Source organism: Apostichopus japonicus, chromosome 23 (assembly GCF_037975245.1).
Source record: "Apostichopus japonicus isolate 1M-3 chromosome 23, ASM3797524v1, whole genome shotgun sequence".
Taxonomy (NCBI): Eukaryota; Metazoa; Echinodermata; class Holothuroidea; order Aspidochirotida; family Stichopodidae; genus Apostichopus; species Apostichopus japonicus.
In genome coordinates, this window is record NC_092583.1 from 17,158,714 (window position 1) to 17,182,043 (window position 23,330).

At 37.3% G+C, this 23,330-nt stretch overlaps 2 protein-coding genes across 5 annotated transcripts in view; one reads left to right on the forward strand and one right to left on the reverse strand.

Annotated features, from left to right (window-relative positions):
- The window catches only part of LOC139964585 (solute carrier family 15 member 2-like), a 39,959-nt gene that overhangs the window by 10,633 nt on the left and 5,996 nt on the right, over nucleotides 1-23,330 (reverse strand). The window contains exons 1-8 of one of the 3 annotated variants that reach the window (XM_071966294.1): nucleotides 15,271-15,466; nucleotides 6,049-6,182; nucleotides 4,964-5,019; nucleotides 4,204-4,297; nucleotides 2,768-2,909; nucleotides 1,587-1,679; nucleotides 775-874; nucleotides 311-479 (exon numbers count right to left, since the gene is read on the reverse strand). In XM_071966294.1, the coding sequence (XP_071822395.1) occupies nucleotides 311-479; nucleotides 775-874; nucleotides 1,587-1,679; nucleotides 2,768-2,909; nucleotides 4,204-4,297; nucleotides 4,964-5,019; nucleotides 6,049-6,091 (697 nt within the window). In that variant the 5' untranslated portion in view covers nucleotides 6,092-6,182; nucleotides 15,271-15,466. Of the gene's footprint in view, nucleotides 1-310; nucleotides 480-774; nucleotides 875-1,586; nucleotides 1,680-2,767; nucleotides 2,910-4,203; nucleotides 4,298-4,963; nucleotides 5,020-6,048; nucleotides 6,183-6,870; nucleotides 7,113-15,270; nucleotides 15,467-23,330 lie in introns of those variants that run through there. The other 2 variants (XM_071966295.1, XM_071966296.1) reach the window with 2 other exon arrangements.
- On the forward strand, nucleotides 15,527-23,115 carry LOC139964586 (macrophage mannose receptor 1-like). Of its 2 annotated transcripts, XM_071966299.1 has the most exons (10): nucleotides 15,527-15,627; nucleotides 16,456-16,537; nucleotides 16,770-17,192; nucleotides 17,639-18,073; nucleotides 18,529-18,966; nucleotides 20,313-20,396; nucleotides 20,619-20,702; nucleotides 20,930-21,001; nucleotides 21,848-21,931; nucleotides 22,806-23,115. In XM_071966299.1, exons 2-10 carry the CDS (start codon nucleotides 16,474-16,476, stop codon nucleotides 23,096-23,098), a joined length of 1,977 nt encoding a protein of 658 aa, XP_071822400.1. In that variant the 5' UTR covers nucleotides 15,527-15,627; nucleotides 16,456-16,473; the 3' UTR covers nucleotides 23,099-23,115. The 2 variants fall into 2 exon arrangements, with proteins under 2 accessions (XP_071822400.1, XP_071822401.1); XM_071966300.1 differs by lacking the exons at nucleotides 15,527-15,627; nucleotides 20,619-20,702 and having other exon boundaries at nucleotides 16,377-16,537.

The following is a 23,330-nucleotide window of genomic DNA, read 5'->3' on the forward strand; positions in this document are numbered from 1 at the left end:
ACTGGTTACAGCAGTGGGATTTAGTTCTGCCTGTAAGGACTAACATATCAATGTACAACTGGTTACAGCATTGGGATTAGTTCTGCCTGTAAGGACAACATTTAAGTATACAACTGGTCACAGCAGTGGGATTTAGTTCTGCCTGCAAGGACTAACATATAAGTAAACAACTGGTCACAGCAGTGGGATTTAGTTCTGCCTGTAAGGACTAACATATAAGTGTACAACTGGTTACAGCAGTGGGATTTAATAACATTTAAGTATATAATTGGTCACAGCAGTGGGATTCAACCGCTTGCACTATACTTACATACAGCAACAAACATAAGTACAGCAGGAACACCAAATGCCAAGGCATAGCAGTCATGATCGAAGCACTGGACGTCATGACGGAACACTGGAGTGATGAAGGTAGAGAGGACACTGCCAGCATTGATGGCAAAATAGAACACAGAGAAGAACTGCTGAAGGGATTTGGCCTGTGACGGGAATAAAATGGAAATATAGCTATCAAATCATTTTGTTTCATGGAAGCAATTAGTGAATACAAAGCAATTACCTACTTCAAAATAATGAGTTTCGTACTATGCATCATTTCCAAGTTTTCTGTCCGTTTCTTACTAAGGATCAGTTTTCCTTTGCCTTGCAAAGACTACTGATATCACCTCTCAAAAATTACCTAAAATATGCATAAAATATGGGAAAAATCAAACCACAATAGCATTTTAGTCAAACGTTTACAAAAGACAGAAAAATCATATTTCTTAAAATTACCTGATCACTGGAAAATTGATCTCCACCAAATGCAGATACACACGGCTTAATCCCACCTGTGCCAAAGCCAATCAGTATTAGTCCTACTAATGGCCCAATTCTGTTGAAAAGAGCACAGAAAATATCATTTATTCGTACAACCAAAAACTTGCCAGATGTATAAAAAAGTTGTGCAAAGTTGAAAGTAAAACAAAACTAAGATTTGTTACAGTAACTTCTTGTAATTTGTAGAAGCCTAGAATACAAAGCGGCCCATTAATAGGGCTGCAAGTACCATTTCTGCAAAGCTATGCCTTTAACTTAGCATTAGTTCAAGGACTCCACTTAGATCATTCAATAAAAGGAAAATCATATGGATTGAGTGGAAGATATTGTTCAGTAACCATAGTGATATTTCAAACAAAATCTGAAATAACCCTCTACTGATACAAAATTACCCCAGGTGCTTGTCAAGCCCAGCATACTCACATTCCACTCTAGAAGAAAAAAATATCTCTCACCATCAAGAAATAACAAGAGCCCAATGGGCACTATGGTTCCTTGCTTAGTGGAATATTAAAGTGCTTTAAGTCATCACCCAATATCATAATATTTATGCCCACATGTACCAGCTTCTAAACAACATCTGTCTTCCAAGTTTGCATATCATCTCAACATAGCTTCTGAACCAACTTGTCACCCATTTTGAGGTCGTCCAATATCCCTTTGCGAAAGGAAAAGTTTCAAGCTAGAATAGGATTTAGACAAATGACCTGAGGATTAACAAGCAAGCCTTCAATTTGTCCAGACGTAGACAAACAAAGAATACTCACAATTCTGGTTGTCCGGTAGTCTGGGGTGGCAAAGCAGACAGACACATCACGATATTCCCAGCCATATATAGTAATGATATGTACATGATAGTCCTGAAGGAAAGAAATATAGTATTAGTAAATCATAAGTTTTGATTACTTCATTGCAATAGACTTCAGCTTATTCACCAGAAACAGCTATGATAATATAAAAGTCCTGATCTTCTACAATGAGATACGGTATCATGTTTAAATGGTTTTCAGAGATTGACTGCTGGTGACCCAGATGACCTTTGACCTCTACCAAATGCAATTGAGTTTTTCTATTCAACATAACGCATCCGCATGCAATTTATAAAAAATCTCCATACTTCATAACTTGAGATATAATGTTTACAAGGTGTTCAGTGTTTGACATCTGGTGACCTCAGATGACCCTTAAACCTCCAAGTTAAGCAATAAACTTCTTTTCAATATGATTCATGCACATGCCAAGTATAACAAGATTTCCACAAAAAGGATTGATATAGGAATTTCAAATGATATAACTAAGTTAGTAACTTTTGAGAAGTGTCCATAAGCAACTAGTTGAAGGAATTCTATGTTTAACACTGCAGTACATTCCATAACTGTTTCTAAGGGTGATAATATCCCTATAGCCATGCTGGTTGACCGATGCATTGACCAGATTGACTTCTCTTACCATCATATGTGCCTCAACAGCAAACTATCACATGGCTGTGTTACATTACTATCATAACAGATGATGTAAATCTTGACAAAGTCTGCTGATTTAAAGAATCCTAACATACTTTCACAACAGAGATACCTAGCCTAACCTACTATATGTGACTTTGATTATACCAACTTTAATTTCGATTGTTAACACTTCTGACAAATTAAAGGAAATGGGTGATTGTTTTGATGAAATCAACCATGCCTCTCAGCAACAAGAAAATGATGAGACCATGTTCTTCAAGTCACATGACAACTGCTCCTTTGATAACATTATTAAAACAATACTAAACCTTCACGACAGACTGTCAATTATTTTATGAAATCAGCTGTGAACCATTACAGATATTGCAACAAGCTCTAATGAAGCATTTCTTCTTGCAAAGGTCATGCATCACAGAGAGTTAATTGGACTATTCAGCATAATTAGCATAAAACCTGAATATTCAGCATAATTAGCATAAAACCTGTATTTCCCAAGCAGTCCATCAGCAATCATAGCTCCAAACATGGGAGTAAAGTAACACAGCATGATGAATATATGGTAGAGAGCCGTGGCACGACTGTCCTCAAGGAGTAACACATTAGTAAGATAAAGCACCAAGACAGCTGTTATGGAAAAAGAAAACCAAAGAGATATATATGATAAAACATGAAGGTTGGCAGGATTATAAACTTATATGCTGTAGTACTATAATAATAATCATAATAACCATCATCATAATCATAATATTAATCATAATAAATAATAATAATAATAATAATAATAATAATCATAATAATAATAATGATAATAATAATAATAATAATAATCATAATAATCATCATCATCATAATCATAATATTAATAATCATAAATAATAAATAATAATCATAATAATAATAATAATAATAATCATAATAAAAATAATCATAATAATCATCATCATAATAATAAAAGTCATCATAATAATAATGATAATAATAATAATAATAATAATCATATAATCATCATAATAATAACAATCATAATAATCATGATAATAATCATAATAATCATCATATTAATCAGGCAGTAATTTTTAGGACGCTTAAGTGACCAGGAATGTGGGAGAAGCCCTCAAGGCCTTTTGGACTACAACTTTCATCCAATTCAACATTTTAATTCAAATTTGGAATCTTTTCTGATGGGAGAACCATAGATTGCTCTTGGATGAAAAACCCACCTTACTATGACCTGGCCAGGTATGGGCCCTGAACTTCCCGATTGCTTAGCCTCATTTCTTCAAATGCCACCACCTTTATTCACTCGGCCATAGCACTGGCCATATGACCACTAAAACTGACTAAAGCTTAACTGATATAGATGGAGTCATCTTTTAATTGTTGGATACTGTCATCATTTATAAAATAGGTGAAATTTTCTTCTACAGTCATCGGTCAATGTCCTTGGTGATCTAAAACAAGTTCAATGGAAATCTGTTCCAACTACAGATATGCCACTACTGTCCAACACCATCGATGTAGTTTCAAGCTCAACTCCACTACTGTAACATGGAACATCGTGAATAGTCATAAAGTGTCATTATGACTATGAATCATCCAAATTTAGCCAATTTTAATTTGTTGCAGTATTCCCAGACCGGCAGTCCGCAGTGTGAGGCAGCTCACAAGTACCCAATGCCAAGTTTCAACCAAATGTTACCAATCCTGAAGAAGTCACATGACTCAAAGGAACACTGGGCCATTAACAGAAAACAGGTCATGTCAGTTGTGTTGAGTTGCTTTCTGTTGGGAGGTTTCTGGCCGGTCTAGCTGATAGCCTTCTGGTCAGGTGAATTTAGTTGAATATGTATCAGCATATACAGTAAGGTACGTAGAGATACCCCCCCGGCCCCAAGGCACATCTCCATGAGAGACTTACCTCGCATACCATAGTAGGAGAACCTTTCACAAAACTCTGTACCGATGATATAGAAGACACTTTTGGGGAAATTGGATTCCCCCGAGACAAATTTCTGAAGGTGAAACAAAAGTGGGAAACTTTATACGTGTAGTATAATTAATTATTAATTAAACAGATAAATAATACGTTGCATTGATGAATAGCATATCAGGACATTGCGATCAAACCCCTCTGTGAAGAAACAACTAACAATGAAACAAAAACATTTCAAAACATTTCACATAGGCTTGATCTGAAGGTACAGATGTTTGAATTATTCATCAATTAATATTCATGCTTATAAATGAGAGCAGCCCAATAACATTGCTGACAGCAGCAGTAATATTACGGGGACTGTTTTAGGTAAGGAAATTGTGAGGATTCTGCGAGATTCTGCAAATGACGATTGTTACTATACCAATTTGTCATGTGTTTATGTTCTTAACTAGTGGCAGTAAAATGCAAGAGCCTTTTTTCTTTAGTACTGGCAAACGGAGAAATCCACTGGCTTTTAATAACCAGTCAAATTGAATTTGGAGAACTGATTATCGTAGAATCTATAATCAGTGAGAAGTAATATGTGTGACAAGCCAAGGCTTCAAATACAACTTGTTCACTAAAACTATTGACAAAACGACTGGTTCCTTGCATGCAAGCATGTGGAATAAATAGATAGTCCACAATATTCATTTACCAACTAATCGTTTAAAATAAACATTTCAATATTTTCCAAACTTACCTTCACACGGCCCCATCCTTTACCGCTTATTTTTGGCACTTCACTCTCGTTAACCTCTGTTTAAAGGGAAAAAAAGAATCATTTTTAAAAAAAATAAATAAAAGAAGTCACTTTTCATTCCTTAATTGCAAATAAGAATCACACTACATCCTAGTAAATTTGTAACTGTCATACAGCATGTGATATTGATACAAATTGTGGTTGCCATCCATCTGACAGTAAGATTGTCATAAAGTAAAAACATTAAAATTCAGAAAACTTCCATACAAGGACTGAGTTGGCTTTTAGTTTATGTAGGACCATCTTTTGCTATATAGTAGTTATCTATGGCTTGAATTCTCATTCATTCATTTATCTTGAGAGGGCACGAAGCCAAGGGTAAGGGGGAAGGGGGCGATCACCCCCTCCCCTTGAGCATATTTGTTGTATTTTTTTATGTTATTGCTAGTAATTTCAAAATAAAAAAAGCTTAGATGCAACTTACAAGGCCTGGGAAGTGCCATTTCCAGCGATCTGGGAAGCATTTTCAGCCAAAATTTTCTGGTACGCCTTGCGCCAACTCATGGTGGCGCTACGCTTAGATACAGTAGTTTGCTTACAGACTATTACAGAATATGTTGTTCCAATCTTACCTATCAAGTCATGTATTCATTACCATCATAATGGACACTAAAAACACATGTAAGTTACAGACAATTCTAATTACCTGACATTGTTCAAGAACAATGTCTCCAATGTTTCATATGTTTATTTTGTTTTGTTTGAGACAGCATGCAGACAATTTCTGAGACCTTTCTGAGTAACTATCATTATTTAATATTGCTTGATAGCTTGTTCCATTGCTAGGATACAATAGATACATTGTGCAAAAATTTGTGTTGTCATATATAGGCAACCTGCTCCCCTTGCTATAAATCAACAAACTTTCTGGCATTTTATAGAAAGTTGTTTTTTTTCTTTTGTAATCCTTTCCCTCTCGTCTTGCAATATTTAGGATTTACTTTTCAGTTAATAATTAGTCTTGTACTTACTACATTCAACAAAGACTTAAAACGGCTCATAATTAATAACAAAATCCTTTGTACCTGGCTTGTCTGTGCTCCCATAGGTAGCTATTGTCTCAGCCATTGTGGTGCATCAGATTCTAGTCGCAATGAAATATCGTCAATCCAGTATTTACTGTTTTTGGGGTGACACTGTGGATCCCAAAGCCGTCACTCTGGTGGGAAACAAATATAAGGAAACAAATATGAGGAAACAAAAATGAGGAAAAAAATAGAAAAGTGAAGGACTTGTAAATAACAATTAGAGGTTACAGAATTTATAACAAAGATCTTTATCAACCTAAAGATGACAAATGTGTTTGGGTCTCCTATTAAGTCACCATACTTAAATAGAACCTGAGTACACACTTTACTAAGTACATACTACAGTATATATGTATGATCTACTGACAGGGAAAATGCTATGCAAAATAGGGAAATGCTATGCAAAATAGGGAAAATGCTATGCAAAATAGGGAAAATGCTATGCAAAATAGGGAAAATGCTATGCAAAATAGGAAAATGCTATGCAAAATAGGGAAAATGCTATGCAAAATAGGGAAAATGCTATGCAAAATAGGGAAATGCTATGCAAATGGGAAAATGCTATACAAATGAAGTGCAATAGTGCAAAAAGTACACAGGAACCATAGAATTTTGCAGGGGGATTGTTCAGAGCCTTCAAAAGTGCTATATATACGCAATTAAAGTCGATCACTAAATTATTCCCTGACTGAGAACGGTTGATTACATGTCTGTCTGCTGGTCGAACGTGTATCAATTAATATTTGGTTTGATAATTAAAATAGTTGCAAAGATTTGAAGTATAATCCGTTGTAAGATTAACACAACAAAGTAACATACCAGTCTCTGTCCGAGCTTGTTTACAATAACCGTTCCTTACAAACACACGGCTGATTTAAAGCTCACACTGTAATGACACACACCTACTGTAAAGCTTGTGTTAATTGGAAGCTCTTGCAAACTGTCCAGCTATTTTAATAACATGTTCCTTGAAGCGTTACCGGTACACCGTGAACTTTATTTCTGAATTTAAAGGTCACTTCATGCCACAACACTGTACAGTGCTACATATGAAGTTGACTATTATACATACCCAACTGTACTATATTAAGCAAAGTTCTACTGAACCAGAGTAACACTAAAACCAATAATGCATATCCAATTTGTACAATGCAGCGTATGTAGACACTTAACATCTTCAAACCAGTTTTCATGCAAATAAAAGATTGAATTCATTGAACATAAAACAGTACCAAAAGGCACAAACCATTTTCCTTTTGACTGCATAGCAGCCTATTCAGAGTGGCATTTGTTATGTCAACACTCAACAGACATAGCACAAGAAGTATATTATTTGAACTGTATCTAGACCAATTCATAAGTTTCAAAGAAGTCACCTTTATGCACATTGTTCCCATTCTTTCAGTGAAAATATCATTGCCAACTAAACAAACATAAATTTCCATGTAAATAACTCTACATTACTGACACAAAATGTCATAGGCAACCACCCCCCACCCCCCTCCTAATCATCTAAAATATGCAAAGAGAGAACAATAAACAATACACACAATCCAAAATACCATCACCAATATGAAAATAAAGTGGAATATTCTCAGATGCAAAATCCGCAGAAAAATAACACAGTTGTCTTCTGAATGGTAGATAACTGTAAGGAACAAAACATGGGAGATCCTGGTAGTGGGAAATAGAGGGCGCAGTGCTAATATGCTTCCAGTCCTGTAGAATTCTTTGGAAAGTGTACATGGATATTGGAGCCATGTACAGTAAGAGACGAGCAAAGTACAAACATGCATTTTCACTATACAGCTAAGATTACCTATATATGCTCAACACAGACAGTGACCTTCACACTGAACTTGTTTTTTTACTCATTACTTCCAAGTTTTGCGTCATGCTTAGAGCAAATGCGCAATCTTTTTGATTTGTTCAAATATCAGATCTTAGTGTACCTACGTCAGCAATTACAAACTATATAGAGAAAAGAGCAAGCAGGTACAGTAGGTACGCTAATACACCGTAATCAAATATTTATGTAAAACATTAAACGAGTTTGCATTGCTGCTTAGAATTAATTCCCTTAATACTGGGAGATTATCATCTCTCTCTCGTGGTTTGAATGTGAACACAAGAAAAGGAATATCTTAATTTGAGAGCAAAAAGAGAAATATTGATGGTTTACTCAGGAAATGACAAATTTTTCCCTGTTTATCCTGTGTGGTAACTGCAGTAGTATGTAGGTAGTCTATATGCCTGTAGTTAGTTGCTCAGTGCTCAAACAATATCTACAGTGATATTGTACACTATATAGCTTGCATACTACACACAGCATAGATCTTACAGTACACTGTAGTACCCACAGCATAGATCTTACAGTACACTGTAGTACCCACAGCATAGATCTTACAGTACACTGTAGTACCCACAGCATAGATCTTACAGTACATATCTTACAGTACACTGTAGTACACACAGCATAGATCTGACAGTGCGCTGTAGCACCCACAGCATAGATCTTACAGTACACTGTACATATACACACAGCATAGATCTAACAGTACACTGTAGTACACACAGCATAGATCTTACAGTACACTGTACATATACACACAGCATAGATCTACTGTAACAGTGCGCTGTAGTACACACAGCATAGATCTTACAGTACACTGTAGTACACACAGCAAAGATCTCACAGTACACTGTAGTACACACAGCAAAGATCTCACAGTACACTGTAGTACACACAGCATAGATCTTACAGTACACTGTAGTACCCACAGCATAGATCTTACAGTACACTGTAGTACCCACAGCATAGATCTTACAGTACATATCTTACAGTACACTGTAGTACACACAGCATAGATCTGACAGTGCGCTGTAGCACCCACAGCATAGATCTTACAGTACACTGTACATATACACACAGCATAGATCTACTGTAACAGTGCGCTGTAGTACACACAGCATAGATCTTACAGTACACTGTAGTACACACAGCAAAGATCTCACAGTACACTGTAGTACACACAGCAAAGATCTCACAGTACACTGTAGTACACACAGCATAGATCTTACAGTACACTGTAGTACACACAGCATAGATCTTACGGTACACTGTACATATATACACACAGCATAGATTTTACAGTACACTGTAGTACACACAGCATAGATCTTACAGTACACTGTAGTACACACAGCAAAGATCTCACAGTACACTGTAGTACACACAGCATAGATCTTACAGTACACTGTAGTACACACAGCATAGATCTTACAGTACACTGTACATATACACACTGTACATACTGTAACAGTGCGCTGTAGTACACACAGCATAGATCTCACAGTACACTGTAGTACACACAGCATAGATCTTACAGTACACTGTAGTACACACAACATAGATCTTACAGTACACTGTAGTACACACAGCATAGATCTTACAGTACACTGTAGTACACACAGCAAAGATCTCACAGTACACTGTAGTACACACAGCATAGATCTTACAGTACACTGTACATATACACACAGCATAGATCTACTGTAACAGTGCGCTGTAGTACACACAGCATAGATCTTACAGTACACTGTAGTACACACAGCAAAGATCTCACAGTACACTGTAGTACACACAGCATAGATCTTACAGTACACTGTAGTACACACAGCATAGATTTTACAGTACACTGTACAAATACACACAGCATAGATCTACTGTAACAGTGCGCTGTAGTACACACAGCATATATCTTACAGTACACTGTAGTACACACAGCATAGATCTTACAGTACACTGTAGTACACACAGCAAAGATCTCACAGTACACTGTAGTACACACAGCAAAGATCTCACAGTACACTGTAGTACACACAGCATAGATCTTACAGTACACTGTAGTACACACAGCATATATCTTACAGTACAATGTAGTACGCACAGCAAAGACCTCACAGTACCCTGTAGTACACACAGCATAGATCTTACAGTACACTGTAGTACACACAGCATAGATCTTACAGTACACTGTACATATACACACAGCATAGATCTACTGTAACAGTACACTGTAGTACACACAGCAAAGATCTCACAGTACACTGTAGTACACACAGCAAAGATCTCACAGTACACTGTAGTACACACAGCATAGATCTTACAGTACACTGTAGTACACACAGCATATATCTTACAGTACACTGTAGTACACACAGCAAAGATCTCACAGTACACTGTAGTACACACAGCATATATCTTACAGTACACTGTAGTACACACAGCAAAGATCTCACAGTACACTGTAGTACACACAGCATATATCTTACAGTACACTGTAGTACCCACAGCATAGATCTTACAATACACTGTAGTACACACAGCATAGATCTTACAGTACACTGTAGCACTGTACACACAGCAAACAGTAGATCTTACAGTACTTACACTGTAGTACTGTACATACAGCATAGATCCTACAGTGTTTTGTAGTACTGTACACACAGCATAAATCTTACAGTACACTGTAGTACACACAGCATAGATTTTACAGTACACTGTAGTACACACAGCATAGATCTTACAGTACACTGTAGTACACACAGCATAGATCTTACAGTACACTGTAGTACACACAGCATAGATTTTACAGTACACTGTAGTACACACAGCATAGATCTTACAGTACACTGTAGTACACACAGCATATATCTTACAGTACACTGTAGTACTGTACACACAGCATACAGTAGATCTTACAGTACTTACGCTGTACTACACACAACATAGATCTTACAGTACTTACACTGTAGTACATACAGCATAGATCCTACAGTGTTTTGTAGTACACACAGCATAAATCTTACAGTACACTGAAATACACACAGAATACATCTTACAGTACGCTGTATACTGTGTTTTGTGACAATTGTTGCATTTCTTTGAAAACCAAAACTAACAATGTTAGGAATTTAATGTAATTTCAGTAATCAAAACATTCATGATACTCCTATAATGCTGAACAACAAACCAACAAGCTTTGCCTTTCTCACAAAGTTCTCTCAAATAACCACTTGAAGGAACATCCTGCAAAACTTCCTCAAAATAAACCTTGATACAAAAGACCAACATTTATATGATCAATAATTTTGGTATATAAGTTACAATTTCTCATTCCAGTTATCTTAAAGGGTTGCCCATGTGGACAATTAACAAGCTGTAAACTTTGAAAGCCTTCAAAGGTCAGTCTAATATTACAAAATTTTGTTATGCTTTGCGAAACAATCACAAATTATCTGTTTGCAGCTTTCCAATGGAAATCTACTGTACATACAGTATAATAAACAAAGAGGCTTATTGAAGATATAGCCAATTATTGCCTACAAAAGTGCATCTAATTTAAAGGAATTTTCGGGTTAAGTCAATATTTCTTATTGATCCGTCTACAGTAAGAAAGAGACTGGAAAAGTTTCAGTCAGTTCAAACATACAGTACTGGATGGACTAATTGAAGGTATTTAGTGGCAACTACTGTACCTACACCAACTATATTCAAAGGTGAACTACAGTACTGATGATAAGGTGCAATCTAGAAGCACTCCAAGTACAGTAATGTATTGTAAAGTCTGTAATATTCAGTAAAACAAGGTTTTTCCCACCTGAAAGTGAGAAAAAGTGGGAAACAGCTCAATTATTTATTGTATTGATTTCATGCATAATTAATTTCAGAAGTGCATGAGAACCATTTTGAAATCGTTAGAGTACATAATACGTTAGATTGTGATACTGTTCAGAATCTAATTTTAAAGTTCAACACTGCTCCATGAGCAGAAAAGAAAATCCATAACACCTTGTACAACAATGTCAAACCCCACCCCCTTTCAACCAGACACAAAAAAATTAAAAGTATAGTTATTAACACAACCTATAGACATATGATAATCAAAAACCTTTTTGTTTTTGTAGTTTTTTTTTGTACGCTTTCCACATGTTTTAATTAGCATTAATAAAACCTGCAGTGTACATACTGTACATATGTATATACAGTGCAGTGCATGTGTAGCATACAGTATAACTTTGCCAGTGCTTTCCTAGTCACAACACACCTTAATATTAATAATGAGCTACAGCATTATTATATCACCATAATATGAGATCAACAGAGCATAGCAAACTGGTCATTTTTATCTTGGCAACAATCTGTTCAATTTGAATGCAGCAAGTTTTCTACAATTATACACATGAATAATCATCACAGACACAATCTGTTAGGAAGGTTGCTGGTAATACTCCATTACAATGTACATGCTATACTGTACTTCATAGAAGAATAGGCCTGCCTGCCCAGCACAAAACACAGGATATTAAGCCCACTTTTGAGTTTGTTCTTCTATGTACATTTCCTGAAATACAAATGCAGTGAGACACTTACGAACATTATATATGTGTGTAAATATGATTTAATTTCATTGCCAGCTGTCAGGGAATATTTAGGTTCTACAGTAGTATAAACTGAGGAGAAGGAAGTAATCATACACACTGGCAACCTCTGACCCCTTTTTCTACCGGTATGCAAGATAACATGACTTGACAATTCTCTTATTATTTTCCTTAAGAGGATGAGGGGAAGGGAGGGGAGGGGAAGGGAGGGAGGGAAGGGGAAGGGAGGGAAAGGGAGGGAAAGGGAGGGGAAGGGAGGGGAAGGGAGGGGAAGGGATACTTCCCAGATACAATAACATAGACTTACACCTGTGCTCATCTTTTATGTAGTATAGAAGAAAATCTACAAACATTTATATGAAGGTCAGGACAGCATATGTTCAAACTATGCTGTGATTTATACAAACATTTTTCACTATTTTCCGAACTAAAAAAAAATTCTAAAAATACAGTTTAATATCTACAGCACAAAAGCTACAAGGACAAATAACTCATATAAAATTCTAATCATATTACTTCTTATTGTATCAAAAGGCTACCCTGATCCGAGCAGCAAAGCTTATGAAATGCAGTACTGTGGATGTTTACAGTACAAACTGTACCATACGCAGTTGAAGGAGGTACTCAGGCTGCACGGTACAGCTAGATTCTTATTCATTTGATATACAGTATTTGTACACAGTGTTAAAATAGCTCCCAGCATAGTTTACAGTCCATACGGAATGGCATTGTGAACAACACAAACTGTGTAAGAATGGTGATTACAGTACTGTATATAGTACAGTACATGCTTGAGAGTTAGCTCTAGATCAGTAGAGAGGCACTGCTTTTGTCAGAAACATTTCTAAAAAGATTGCATCCAGCTAATACTGTTTTAAGAGTTCAATGCATGTACAGTACCCTCTTATTCATGCATGTAATACCTCATTATTCATGCATGTAATCATTTTACAGCCCGTATGGAATGTACCTGTATTACTTATTAACTCAATACCAGTAAGTTTCTATACTAACCATCGTACCCTCACTCAACTGTACAATTGGCTGGTTGTCAACAAAAGGCAATGTGTACTATTTGACAACGTAAGTGCAAATTTTGTAATGCAAAGTAGGAATAACTGCACATTTTATTGTACATTTTGATTTTTAAACTGTCCATGATGTTTACTCTTACCACAATCGTAAGTTACATATATAATATACAATGAAAAGGACAATAAAAACAGTTTAAAACTGCAAATTATACTGTAGAATATGCCAATACAGTAGTGTTAGAAACAATCATTTCTCTGGTTTTTGGCTAAGATCATGTGTAGTATCTGTTCCCTTTCGAGGGGAATGGTGATGCACACCCGACGATGATCACACAGTCACAGTCCCGATGCAAGGGGACTGGGGTTGAGAGCGGATCAGTCGTTTGGTTTTCATGCCCAGGTTCTTTCCTGGTTGACTTTTTCTTAAAAAGTATCATTACGTTTTAGAAGCCAAGCAATTGTGGAAGAAATACTAAGTGTCCATGGCAAGATATTGGAAAGCAGATTTAAGTAGGTCTTTCCATCTTCCCATAATACCTGGTCCTTTTTTACTTTTGCTCAATCTCCCCCCCCCCCCCCCCCAACAAAATCCTCTCTCACCACTTTTTCTTCACACCAAACATTGTGTGTAATTTAATAGTAATATGATATTTCACACTAAAAAGGTAAGAAATTTGAAAATTGAAGACCATATCTGTTGCCTTTTCATGAGTCTCCATTGAATGAAACTCACAGCTAAATGTAGTATCAAGTTTACACAACTAAGAAATGAAGAACAGAACAAATGTGGCATAATTATCCTTCTTTCCCCAAACCCCTCCCCCCACCCCTACCCTGCCTTTTTGCACCTTACTGTTCAGTACCCATACTTGCGACAAATTCAAAAATATTACATGCTGACAACAGTATGTACAGTATCTTTAATTTCAATCAAAGTCTGTCCCAAGAAGAAAGAAACCACAGTTTGTTAAAAGTTACATTTTATAGGATGTGATCTTATCTCCAAAGGCTGGTCCAACAATACTAAGTTACCAGTACAGTTTGTGGTCTAGCACACTGGTACAGTATACACAAGAGAACCTCAGAGATATGCACTGTGAGCCCTCTCTTATAAATGTAGCATTTGACGGTATGGAAGGCAAATGTGGAAGAACCTGAGTATTCCTGAGAGGGAAAATCATGATTATAATTATTTCTTGTTTTTATTCTGCTTGAGTCTTGATATATAGTATTACTTCATAAATGCTTGAGAACGACACATCTTAATAACATTTAACAGGACATTTTTTGCTAGAGTCGGTGTCAGTGTGGGGAAATCATTACTTTTTTGAAAAGAAGTTTTGTACTGGAGTCAGAGGTGCAATGGAGAAGTTTAACGACTTGAACACGCAAGACTCCACACAAAAAGAGACCTTCTGAAATTGAAAAGCAATGTATGCAGAAGTTGGGCCTAGGCAAGGAAGTTCCATAGTTTGAGGCTGTCCATGGCCTCCTGTCACATTATCAACAACTGCACCTAGCCTAAGGTCTAGACCTATGATAATATATTGAAGTCTTATTGTTTTGGCTCGTAAGTTACAACTCGATTACTACTACGGCGCTTCAATTTGTATAACTAGCCTAAACTGTTCAAAGTCGTACCTATGCTACTGTAGTACTATACTGTAGCTACAGTACGCTATAGCTTGAAGCTTTATGACAGTATGGTTTTTACTTTCTAATAGCATAACATTTCACCAACCTATTCCGAGTTCATCTCCACTCCTTCCATTGGTTATCGAAGTGTTATCTCACGAGGATTTGTTCAGTTGCTAAGTATTTTCAGTGTTGCACGACATTTCAGCACTTCATGGTTCAAAGAGTAAATATCGTGAGCTCTAGAAGAGGTGCTTCTTTGCCATATGGTTGCGAGTTTTCATACACAGATCATCTCCTTTTCAGAAATCCCTCGATACTTTTTCAAGATTGCTTACGTAAGACGTGGGCGTACGTAAACAATTCAACTACTCTACTCTTTGTAATGGAACACCATCGCAGTGCCTCTGTATATATTGCATGGGCATTCAAGTTGACGTGCTGAGTATTTCAACTGTGAAGGGTAAGGGATAACCAGAGGGATTTATGTAGGGGCGGGAATGAACCTTCATCCCATGTAGGGTCTTGAGTATGAAGGTCCCGGCCCCCTGTTAAAAAGCGAAAGCTTAAACGTCAAATGGTAGCATAAGTAGACTATTAGAGCTATAACTAAAAGTCTAAACTCAAGGTAAAAAATCGGGCTGTTAGGCCTTTGGGGCTTCCGTACAGTAAAACTTGTAGGTTTTATTGATAAACTATGATTTTTATTGTCTCTGGTATAGATGCTAACACGCTATTGATTTTAGTACGTTCATGTATAGCAATCATTATTACATCCGTGGATATTAAGGTTTCAATAATTGGACGCTTTGGTCACATCTTTGGGAAGCAAGTTAACTGACAGACATTCTGTTTGCGGTTCTGGGAAGAAATTGTCCAACTGAAGTATTGTCGAGTCCTCTCAACTTTGAATCTGACCGTACCTTTCCATCGGTCGTGAAGGCAAGTATTGTGTCATTTGCTTTGGGTTAGGGGTGACGGAGGTGGTGTCATACAGGGGTGGGGAGGGGACCCTTGGTTAAGATACCATATACAGCAGGCTAGTTATACCATCGTCACGGTCGACGGCATATACATCGCATACACTGCAGTAGGTATGTTCGTTATATCAAGGAGGTTCTACAAGGAACTCCTTGGTTATATTATATATATATATGGTGATATAACACACCGGAGTTAGACATAAATGTTAGCGCAGAGATAAGTAGCTTTCTAAACAAGTTATTGACACACAGTTTTTCTTTTGTATCTCATATAAACTGAAAAAGAGACATTTTCATATTTGCTTCAGGTTGTGGCACTACATAAAATGAGGGGAGTAATCTGGTTTCTTTTTGTAATGTCGACGTCGCAAGTCCGATCTGCCGGCAGTGGTGAGTAAGCTTGACAGTATTATAGGCAGTGCGCGCAGCAGAGAGATGCCATCGAAAATGTCTGTTTAGTAAAACATTAGAATATTATTCATTTACTCGTCTGGATAATTTCTTCCAAAACACGTACGATCAAGTTAGCTTCTATACAGAAACTCTACAGTTATATTTAATATAATCAATTGCTTTGTTTGTAGTCAATCAACTTTTTTTTCTTTTTTTCTTTGTCGTCAAGATTGTCCTTGGTATTTCGACTTCCAATGGCAACAATCTTGCTACTATGTGCCCTACCGAGAAGCTTCGCGTCCGTCAGCGGTAGATGCCTGTCAGGCTGTTGCGTCTCATCTGGTATACATTGAAACCCAAGAGGAGCAAACCGCCCTCGAAGGCTGGTTATACTCATCATCCGATACAAGGAGTTCCTTCTATTGGATCGGTTTAGAGGGCACCTCAGAAGATGATGTCACGTGGCTAAATGGAGACAGAACGAATTATACCAATTTTGAAGCCAATACGGCCTTTGCAGCTGTTAGTACATACATAGGAATGGAAGGACCAACTTTTACCTGGCATAACCTGGACAGTACATCCATCGAAAAGTCGATTTGCGAGAAAGAAAATGATCAAGACAATGGGGCTATGAACCAGAATGGGCAAGGTAAGCAACGAACAGCGGTAAATAAGGTAAAAATCAATGTTAATGGCATAATCATAAAACTCGTAACCGAGCAACATCCTTCTAACATGGTTAGTGACCATGTTTCGTCATTGGTAGTATGACGGTAAGGTAAACCAGCCGTTGAACTGAACAAAATGTTTGTTAGCAGGTCCTACAAATTGGTCTAAGTGCTGCAATAAAAAAACAACATATTATCGCTCAACGAAACACTTATGCTAGATAGATAATTCATCTCTAGTATGAAAGAACAATTACATTAGGCCTAATGTACTTATAATCAGTAAACAAGTGAGTGATTCATGCAATAGTGTCTCTCTCTCACGTACTCCCCACCCCCCCCCCCCAATCCTTTCCCGATGCACCTTCTCCTCGCAGAATGGACCAACAACATGTATTTCGCATTCTTGTTTTCTCTTTTCCTCTAGAATGCCCACACCCTTTCACATACGAGTGGCAACAGTCTTGTTACTATTTTTCGATCTCGAGATATTCTATCACCTATTCGTCCTCTTTCTGTGAATATTTGTCTTCTCATCTGGTTTACATCGAATCTGAGGCAGAAGAGGCTGCCATCTTCAGTAGTTTGTCCGCTCGAAATTCGAACGGTGACCACTGGATAGGTCTAACTGGATCTTCAAGCACAGATGTTACATGGCAAGATGGGAAAAGCCCTAATTACACAAATTTCCGAAGTGATTCCTTTGACGGCTTCGGCGCAAACTTTGTTCTAAAATATCCAGATTATTATTGGGATAATGGTGGCGTGGTTAACACCGATTCGCACTTTATCTGTGAACAAGAACTCGGACAACAGGATCAGGACACTGTTGAAGATGAAGAAGAGGTTACAAACGTACCAGGTAGAGTTATTTTAACCCTCTCACCAAAGACTGCCTGTAACTTAATTGTTAAAGGCCGCGGACAGCCCTGGCGAAAGAGAGAGAGGGGGGGATTTAGTGCTTTAGAGTAAATTATGGCATCAAGGTTAACGTATTGTCCTTTCATAACATCCCTATGACAAATGCATGAAGGCTTTAATGAGGCAAGTTGTATATCTGTCGCTGGTGCCCGCGACCCCACCTGGCTTTCAAAGCCCCTGACAGTGGAAATCATGGCGTCACAGGGTTTCACCAAATAAGTGCTTTCCCAAAAGTTATGCAATGTGGAAATGTGAATACAAAATTCGGCAGATAATAGTTTTGAAATATTTTTTTTTGTATTTTCCACTAACATTTCCTATATATTTACTGGATGTAGATATAACAAATACCAATCTTTTCCTTTGTTTCTGTTTTCTTTTATTGTTTATACAAAGGTTGCCCATATCCCTTCCAGTATTCATGGAGTACATCATGTTACTATATATCAGATGAAGAGATCACACAAATTGAAGCAGTGATGTATTGTCAGGAACACCACTCTGCTCACCTCGTTTATATTGAAACAGAGGAAGAGCAAGCTACGTTACAGGATTGGCTTCCTTCGTCGTACTTTTATTCCAGGGCATATTGGATAGGCTTGCAAGGAACTTCCTCGGATGATGTAGCGTGGCTCGATGGAACTAAACCAAATTACACTAACTTTGCCTATAATTCATTTGACGGTCCTGATGGCCATTACTTCAGAATGAAAAGTCCCGAGTTTCATTGGCATGACCAAATCGGAACCTACAGCGATTACTTCATCTGTGAAATGGAAGGAGATGTTACTATGACGCAAGAGCCTAACCCAGAGCTTAATCCTTCTACAGATGGTAAGTATATCCCAGATGATATAGGCATACAGGTAGATTATTATTTTTCACCCCCCCTCATAGTTTCCCCGCCCATCCCCTTACACGCAATGTTGTTTTATGCTAATAGTTACCTTTAAAGTCTCAGTACGACCCTCCAGCTTACTGCACTAAAAGTTCAGTAAAAAATGACACCAATCTATGCAATTTCCATATCAATATTCATTATTTTTATTGAGTTATCTGTCGTTAAACATTTTGAGCTGAATAAAATTCGTCAGATTTATTAACGAGTCCGTCGATTCTACAAACTTCAAGCAAAATTTGCAAGCCCCGCCCAAAAGATCATGCGCCAATCAAAACTCTTTGTTTACGACCGTTAGGTCTAGGACTATTTCACTTTCGTGGCTAGCCTGTGTTAGGTCCCTTCTCTTGAATAGTATCTTTCTCTCATTCTTACCGATTTTGCCTGCGAAATTGAGTCATTTCCTTCCATTGCAATGAATAAACAGGTGTTTTCAGACGTTTCCTTCGTGGAATTGGCTAAAGAAAGTGGACGATACGGGTATAAATAGGCCTAGGTTACATTTGTGTAATAAAGATGCTGATATTGGCGGTCGCATTTTACGGTAAATCGTTCGCGCCATAATAGCAACAGAAAATAAATGTCTTTTATGCATTTAGAATGAGAAACATTGAATCTGCTTCGGAAGTTTGTTTTCCGAATTTCATCAGCAAACACGTTTTGAGACTTTTCGTTAAAGGTATTTTAATACAAAGACTATATTCCTTACACATTTTACATTTTACTTGCACGCACCTCTCCTCCGACATACTTCCCTCTGGCCTATGCTACCCTCTCTCTCATTTAGTAGGGCGATTTCTTCGTTACTTTTTATTCAATAATTACTGCAATGCAATTCGTCTTGCCCTAATCATATGTACTGCAGACGTTTATTTTAAAATTTACTCTTCAGCTGAGAATTTACCAAACCTAGCATGTGATTATGAACTTTAACTACAACAAATCTTCAGAATTTTTCTGGAGGAGGGACCCCCAAACTCTTCTATATATGAGTTGGCTTCAACGACACCAGGGCCACACCCCTCTTTTACAAAATCCTGGTTCAACCTCTGGTCCTTCCGTGAAACTTCATGCCTCTAAAACCAGTCGCGACCCCCCCCCGCTCACCTACGCCCCCCTCAAACACACACACCCACACATTTTGAGTTTCTATGGAACAATAATTTCATCATAGGTTATACGATCATCTTTACTAACATAAGTGTCACTACTGTTATATCTACTTATTATTGATACTATACATCGTTTCCTAATATTGACTATATCGCCGATATTTCTGCAGATAACCAAAGTTTCATGAACACCCAGACTCAACAAGTGACAAGTAGTTCTCCGGTTACATCTGCTGAACAGGAACAAGCAACGGGTATGTCCATTGTCCCTGCTATTTATATTTCATTGTAGAAACTGTGTATCTTTGTATGACAATTGCCAAAAATATCTCATGTGGTTCTGCTAATTAGGCATAAGTTTCTGATCATGCGCACTACCATCTTTAACTAACTCAAGTGTCCCTGTTGTCCTAGCTTTTTTTATATTATTGAATCTATATCGTTTCCTAATATCGATGTCGCCGATATTTCTGCAGATAACCAGAGTTCCATGAACACCCAGACTCAACAAGTGACAAGTATTTCTACCTTCACATCTGCTGAACAGGAACAAGCAACGGGTATGTTCATTGTCCTTGCTAATTGTAGTTCCTTGTAGAAACTGTGTATCTATTTATGTCATCTGAAAAATAATATCTCTTTGATTCTGCTAATTAGACACAAGTTTCCGATAATGCGCACTACGAGTTTTAACTGACCCAAGTGTCCCTGTTGTCCTAGCTTGTGGTGTTTATTATTGATAATTAATTGTTACCTAACATTGATGATATCACTGATATTTCTGCAGATAACCAGAGTCAGACTAAACAAGTGACAAGTAGTTCTCCCGTTACATCTGCTGAACAGGAACAAGCAACGGGTATGTCCATTGTCCCTGCTATTTCTAGTACCTTGTAGAAACTTTGTATCTTTTTATGACATCTGCAAACAATATCTCATGTGATTCTCCTAATTAGACACAAGTTTCTGATCATGCGCACTACGAGTTTTAACTGACTCAAGTGTCCACGTTGTCCTAGCTTGTTTTTTTATTGATACTATATTGTTAGCTAATATTGATGATATCACGGATATTTTTGCAGATAACCAGCGTTCCATGAACACCCAGACTAAACAAGTGACAAGTAGTTCTCCCATTACATCTGCTGAACAGGAACAAGCAACGGGAATGTCCATTGTCCCTGCTATTTCTAGTTCCTTGTAGAAACTGTATATCTATTTATGACATCTGCAAAACAATATCTCATGTGATTCTGCTAATTAGACACAAGTTTCTGATCATGCGCACTACGATTTTTAACTGACTCAAGTGTCCACGTTGTCCTAGCTTGTTTTTTTATTGATACTATATTGTTAGCTAATATTGATGATATCACGGATATTTTTGCAGATAACCAGCGTTCCATGAACACCCAGACTAAACAAGTGACAAGTAGTTCTCCCATTACATCTGCTGAACAGGAACAAGCAACGGGAATGTCCATTGTCCCTGCTATTTCTAGTTCCTTGTAGAAACTGTATATCTATTTATGACATCTGCAAAACAATATCTCATGTGATTCTGCTAATTAGACACAAGTTTCTGATCATGCGCACTACGATTTTTAACTGACTCAAGTGTCCCTGTTGTGCTAGATTTTGTTTTCTTTTATTATTGAATCTACATCGTTACCTAATATTGATGATGTCACTGATATTTCTGCAGATAACCAGAGTTTCATGAACACCCAGACTAAACAAGTGACAAGCAATTTTCCCGTTACATCTGCTGAAGAGGAAGAAGCAACGGGTATGTCCATTGTCCCTGCTATTTCTGCTATTTAACTGACTAAAGTGATCCCTTTTGTCTTAGCTTTTTTGTTTTTCATTATTGATACTATATTGTTTCCTAATATTGATGTTATCACGGACATTTTTCACACATACAACCTAATTTCCATGGATGCACATACTAGCCGAGTGGCAAGCATTTCTGACGTTATCGGTACTTTTGACCAATGATTTCATCATACTAACAAGGAACAGTTCTTTGATCACGTTAACAAGAAACTATGTTTTGATCAATTCAATAAGAACAATGATTTGATCACGTCAAGAAGAAACAATTCCTTGATCATATCAAAGCGAACAATGCTTTAATAATGTCAATAAACAAAGATTAGATCATGCAAATAAAACTAATGCTTTGATCATGTTAACAACCAACAAAGCTTTGCTAATTATATACACAATGTGACCATAATCGGATAATCCAAAATTCCATAGACACACAGGCTAATCTAGTGACAAGCAGTTCTTTCGTTACTAACTCAATGCAGAGAACGGTTAGGTCAATAGGATCTTCTCCCTTATTACGATGGTACAAATGCATCGATCGGCTGTTGGCCTTTGCAAAGTTTCTTGTTTGTTGGATGTCCAGTAGTTGTTTAGATTCCCGTTCAAGCTAAACGGTGTGCAGTTCCTTTTGGAAGGGAAGAATTATTTTACCCCTACCCCCAACCCCCTTCCCCCCCCCCCCATAAATGAGACCAACAGAGTATTTGAACTTAGAGTAGGCATGTTATGTCCATTATTTCTTTAGGGCATGAAGCTAGACACAATAGTCGACAGATAATTCAATCATAAGTTATACTAGCCTAATGTGTTTTTGTTTCTCTACACAGATAATCAGGGTAACAAGAACAGAGAAACCAATCTAACTAGAGGTCGTGCTGCGAGTACCTTTCATGTAGTAGAACAATTTGGGAGGTTCAATGTTTCCGGTCTGGTCACAACGATTCAAAATGTATCTGTTTTTATTTGTGCGGCGCAGTGTCTAGTCTTGTCCGTATGCGACATATTGGTCTATGACATCACAAACGAAAGGTGTGACATGATATTTGAAACGGATCAAAATGACATCGCAACATATAATGCACCTGACTGTATCCTTTACAAACGCTTCAATCGAAACTAAAAAAATGATGTTTCAGTTATGTATTGAAATGTTTGTCTCTGTGTGGGAAACAACTATCGTCAGAAGTCTGTTACGTTATTGCGAGAGGGTGAATGAGGAGGCATGTAGGTCTACCTTTTCTCATTCGACACTGAAAACGCTGTCTATATATGTCCTAAAACAATGTGACACTATTGTAGTAACTGCTTTGTGATTAAGTAGCTGGAACCGGGCAAACCGGATCGGTAGCGAA

Coding starts and splice junctions, on each gene's coding strand:
- LOC139964586 (XM_071966299.1), top strand. CDS start 16,474: ATGAGGGGAGTAATCTGGTTTCTTTTTGTAATGTCGACGTCGCAAGTC. Junction 18,967..20,312: donor GCTTAATCCTTCTACAGATG/GTAAGTATATCC, acceptor ATATTTCTGCAG/ATAACCAAAGTTTCATGAAC. Junction 21,932..22,805: donor TGAAGAGGAAGAAGCAACGG/GTATGTCCATTG, acceptor TTCTCTACACAG/ATAATCAGGGTAACAAGAAC.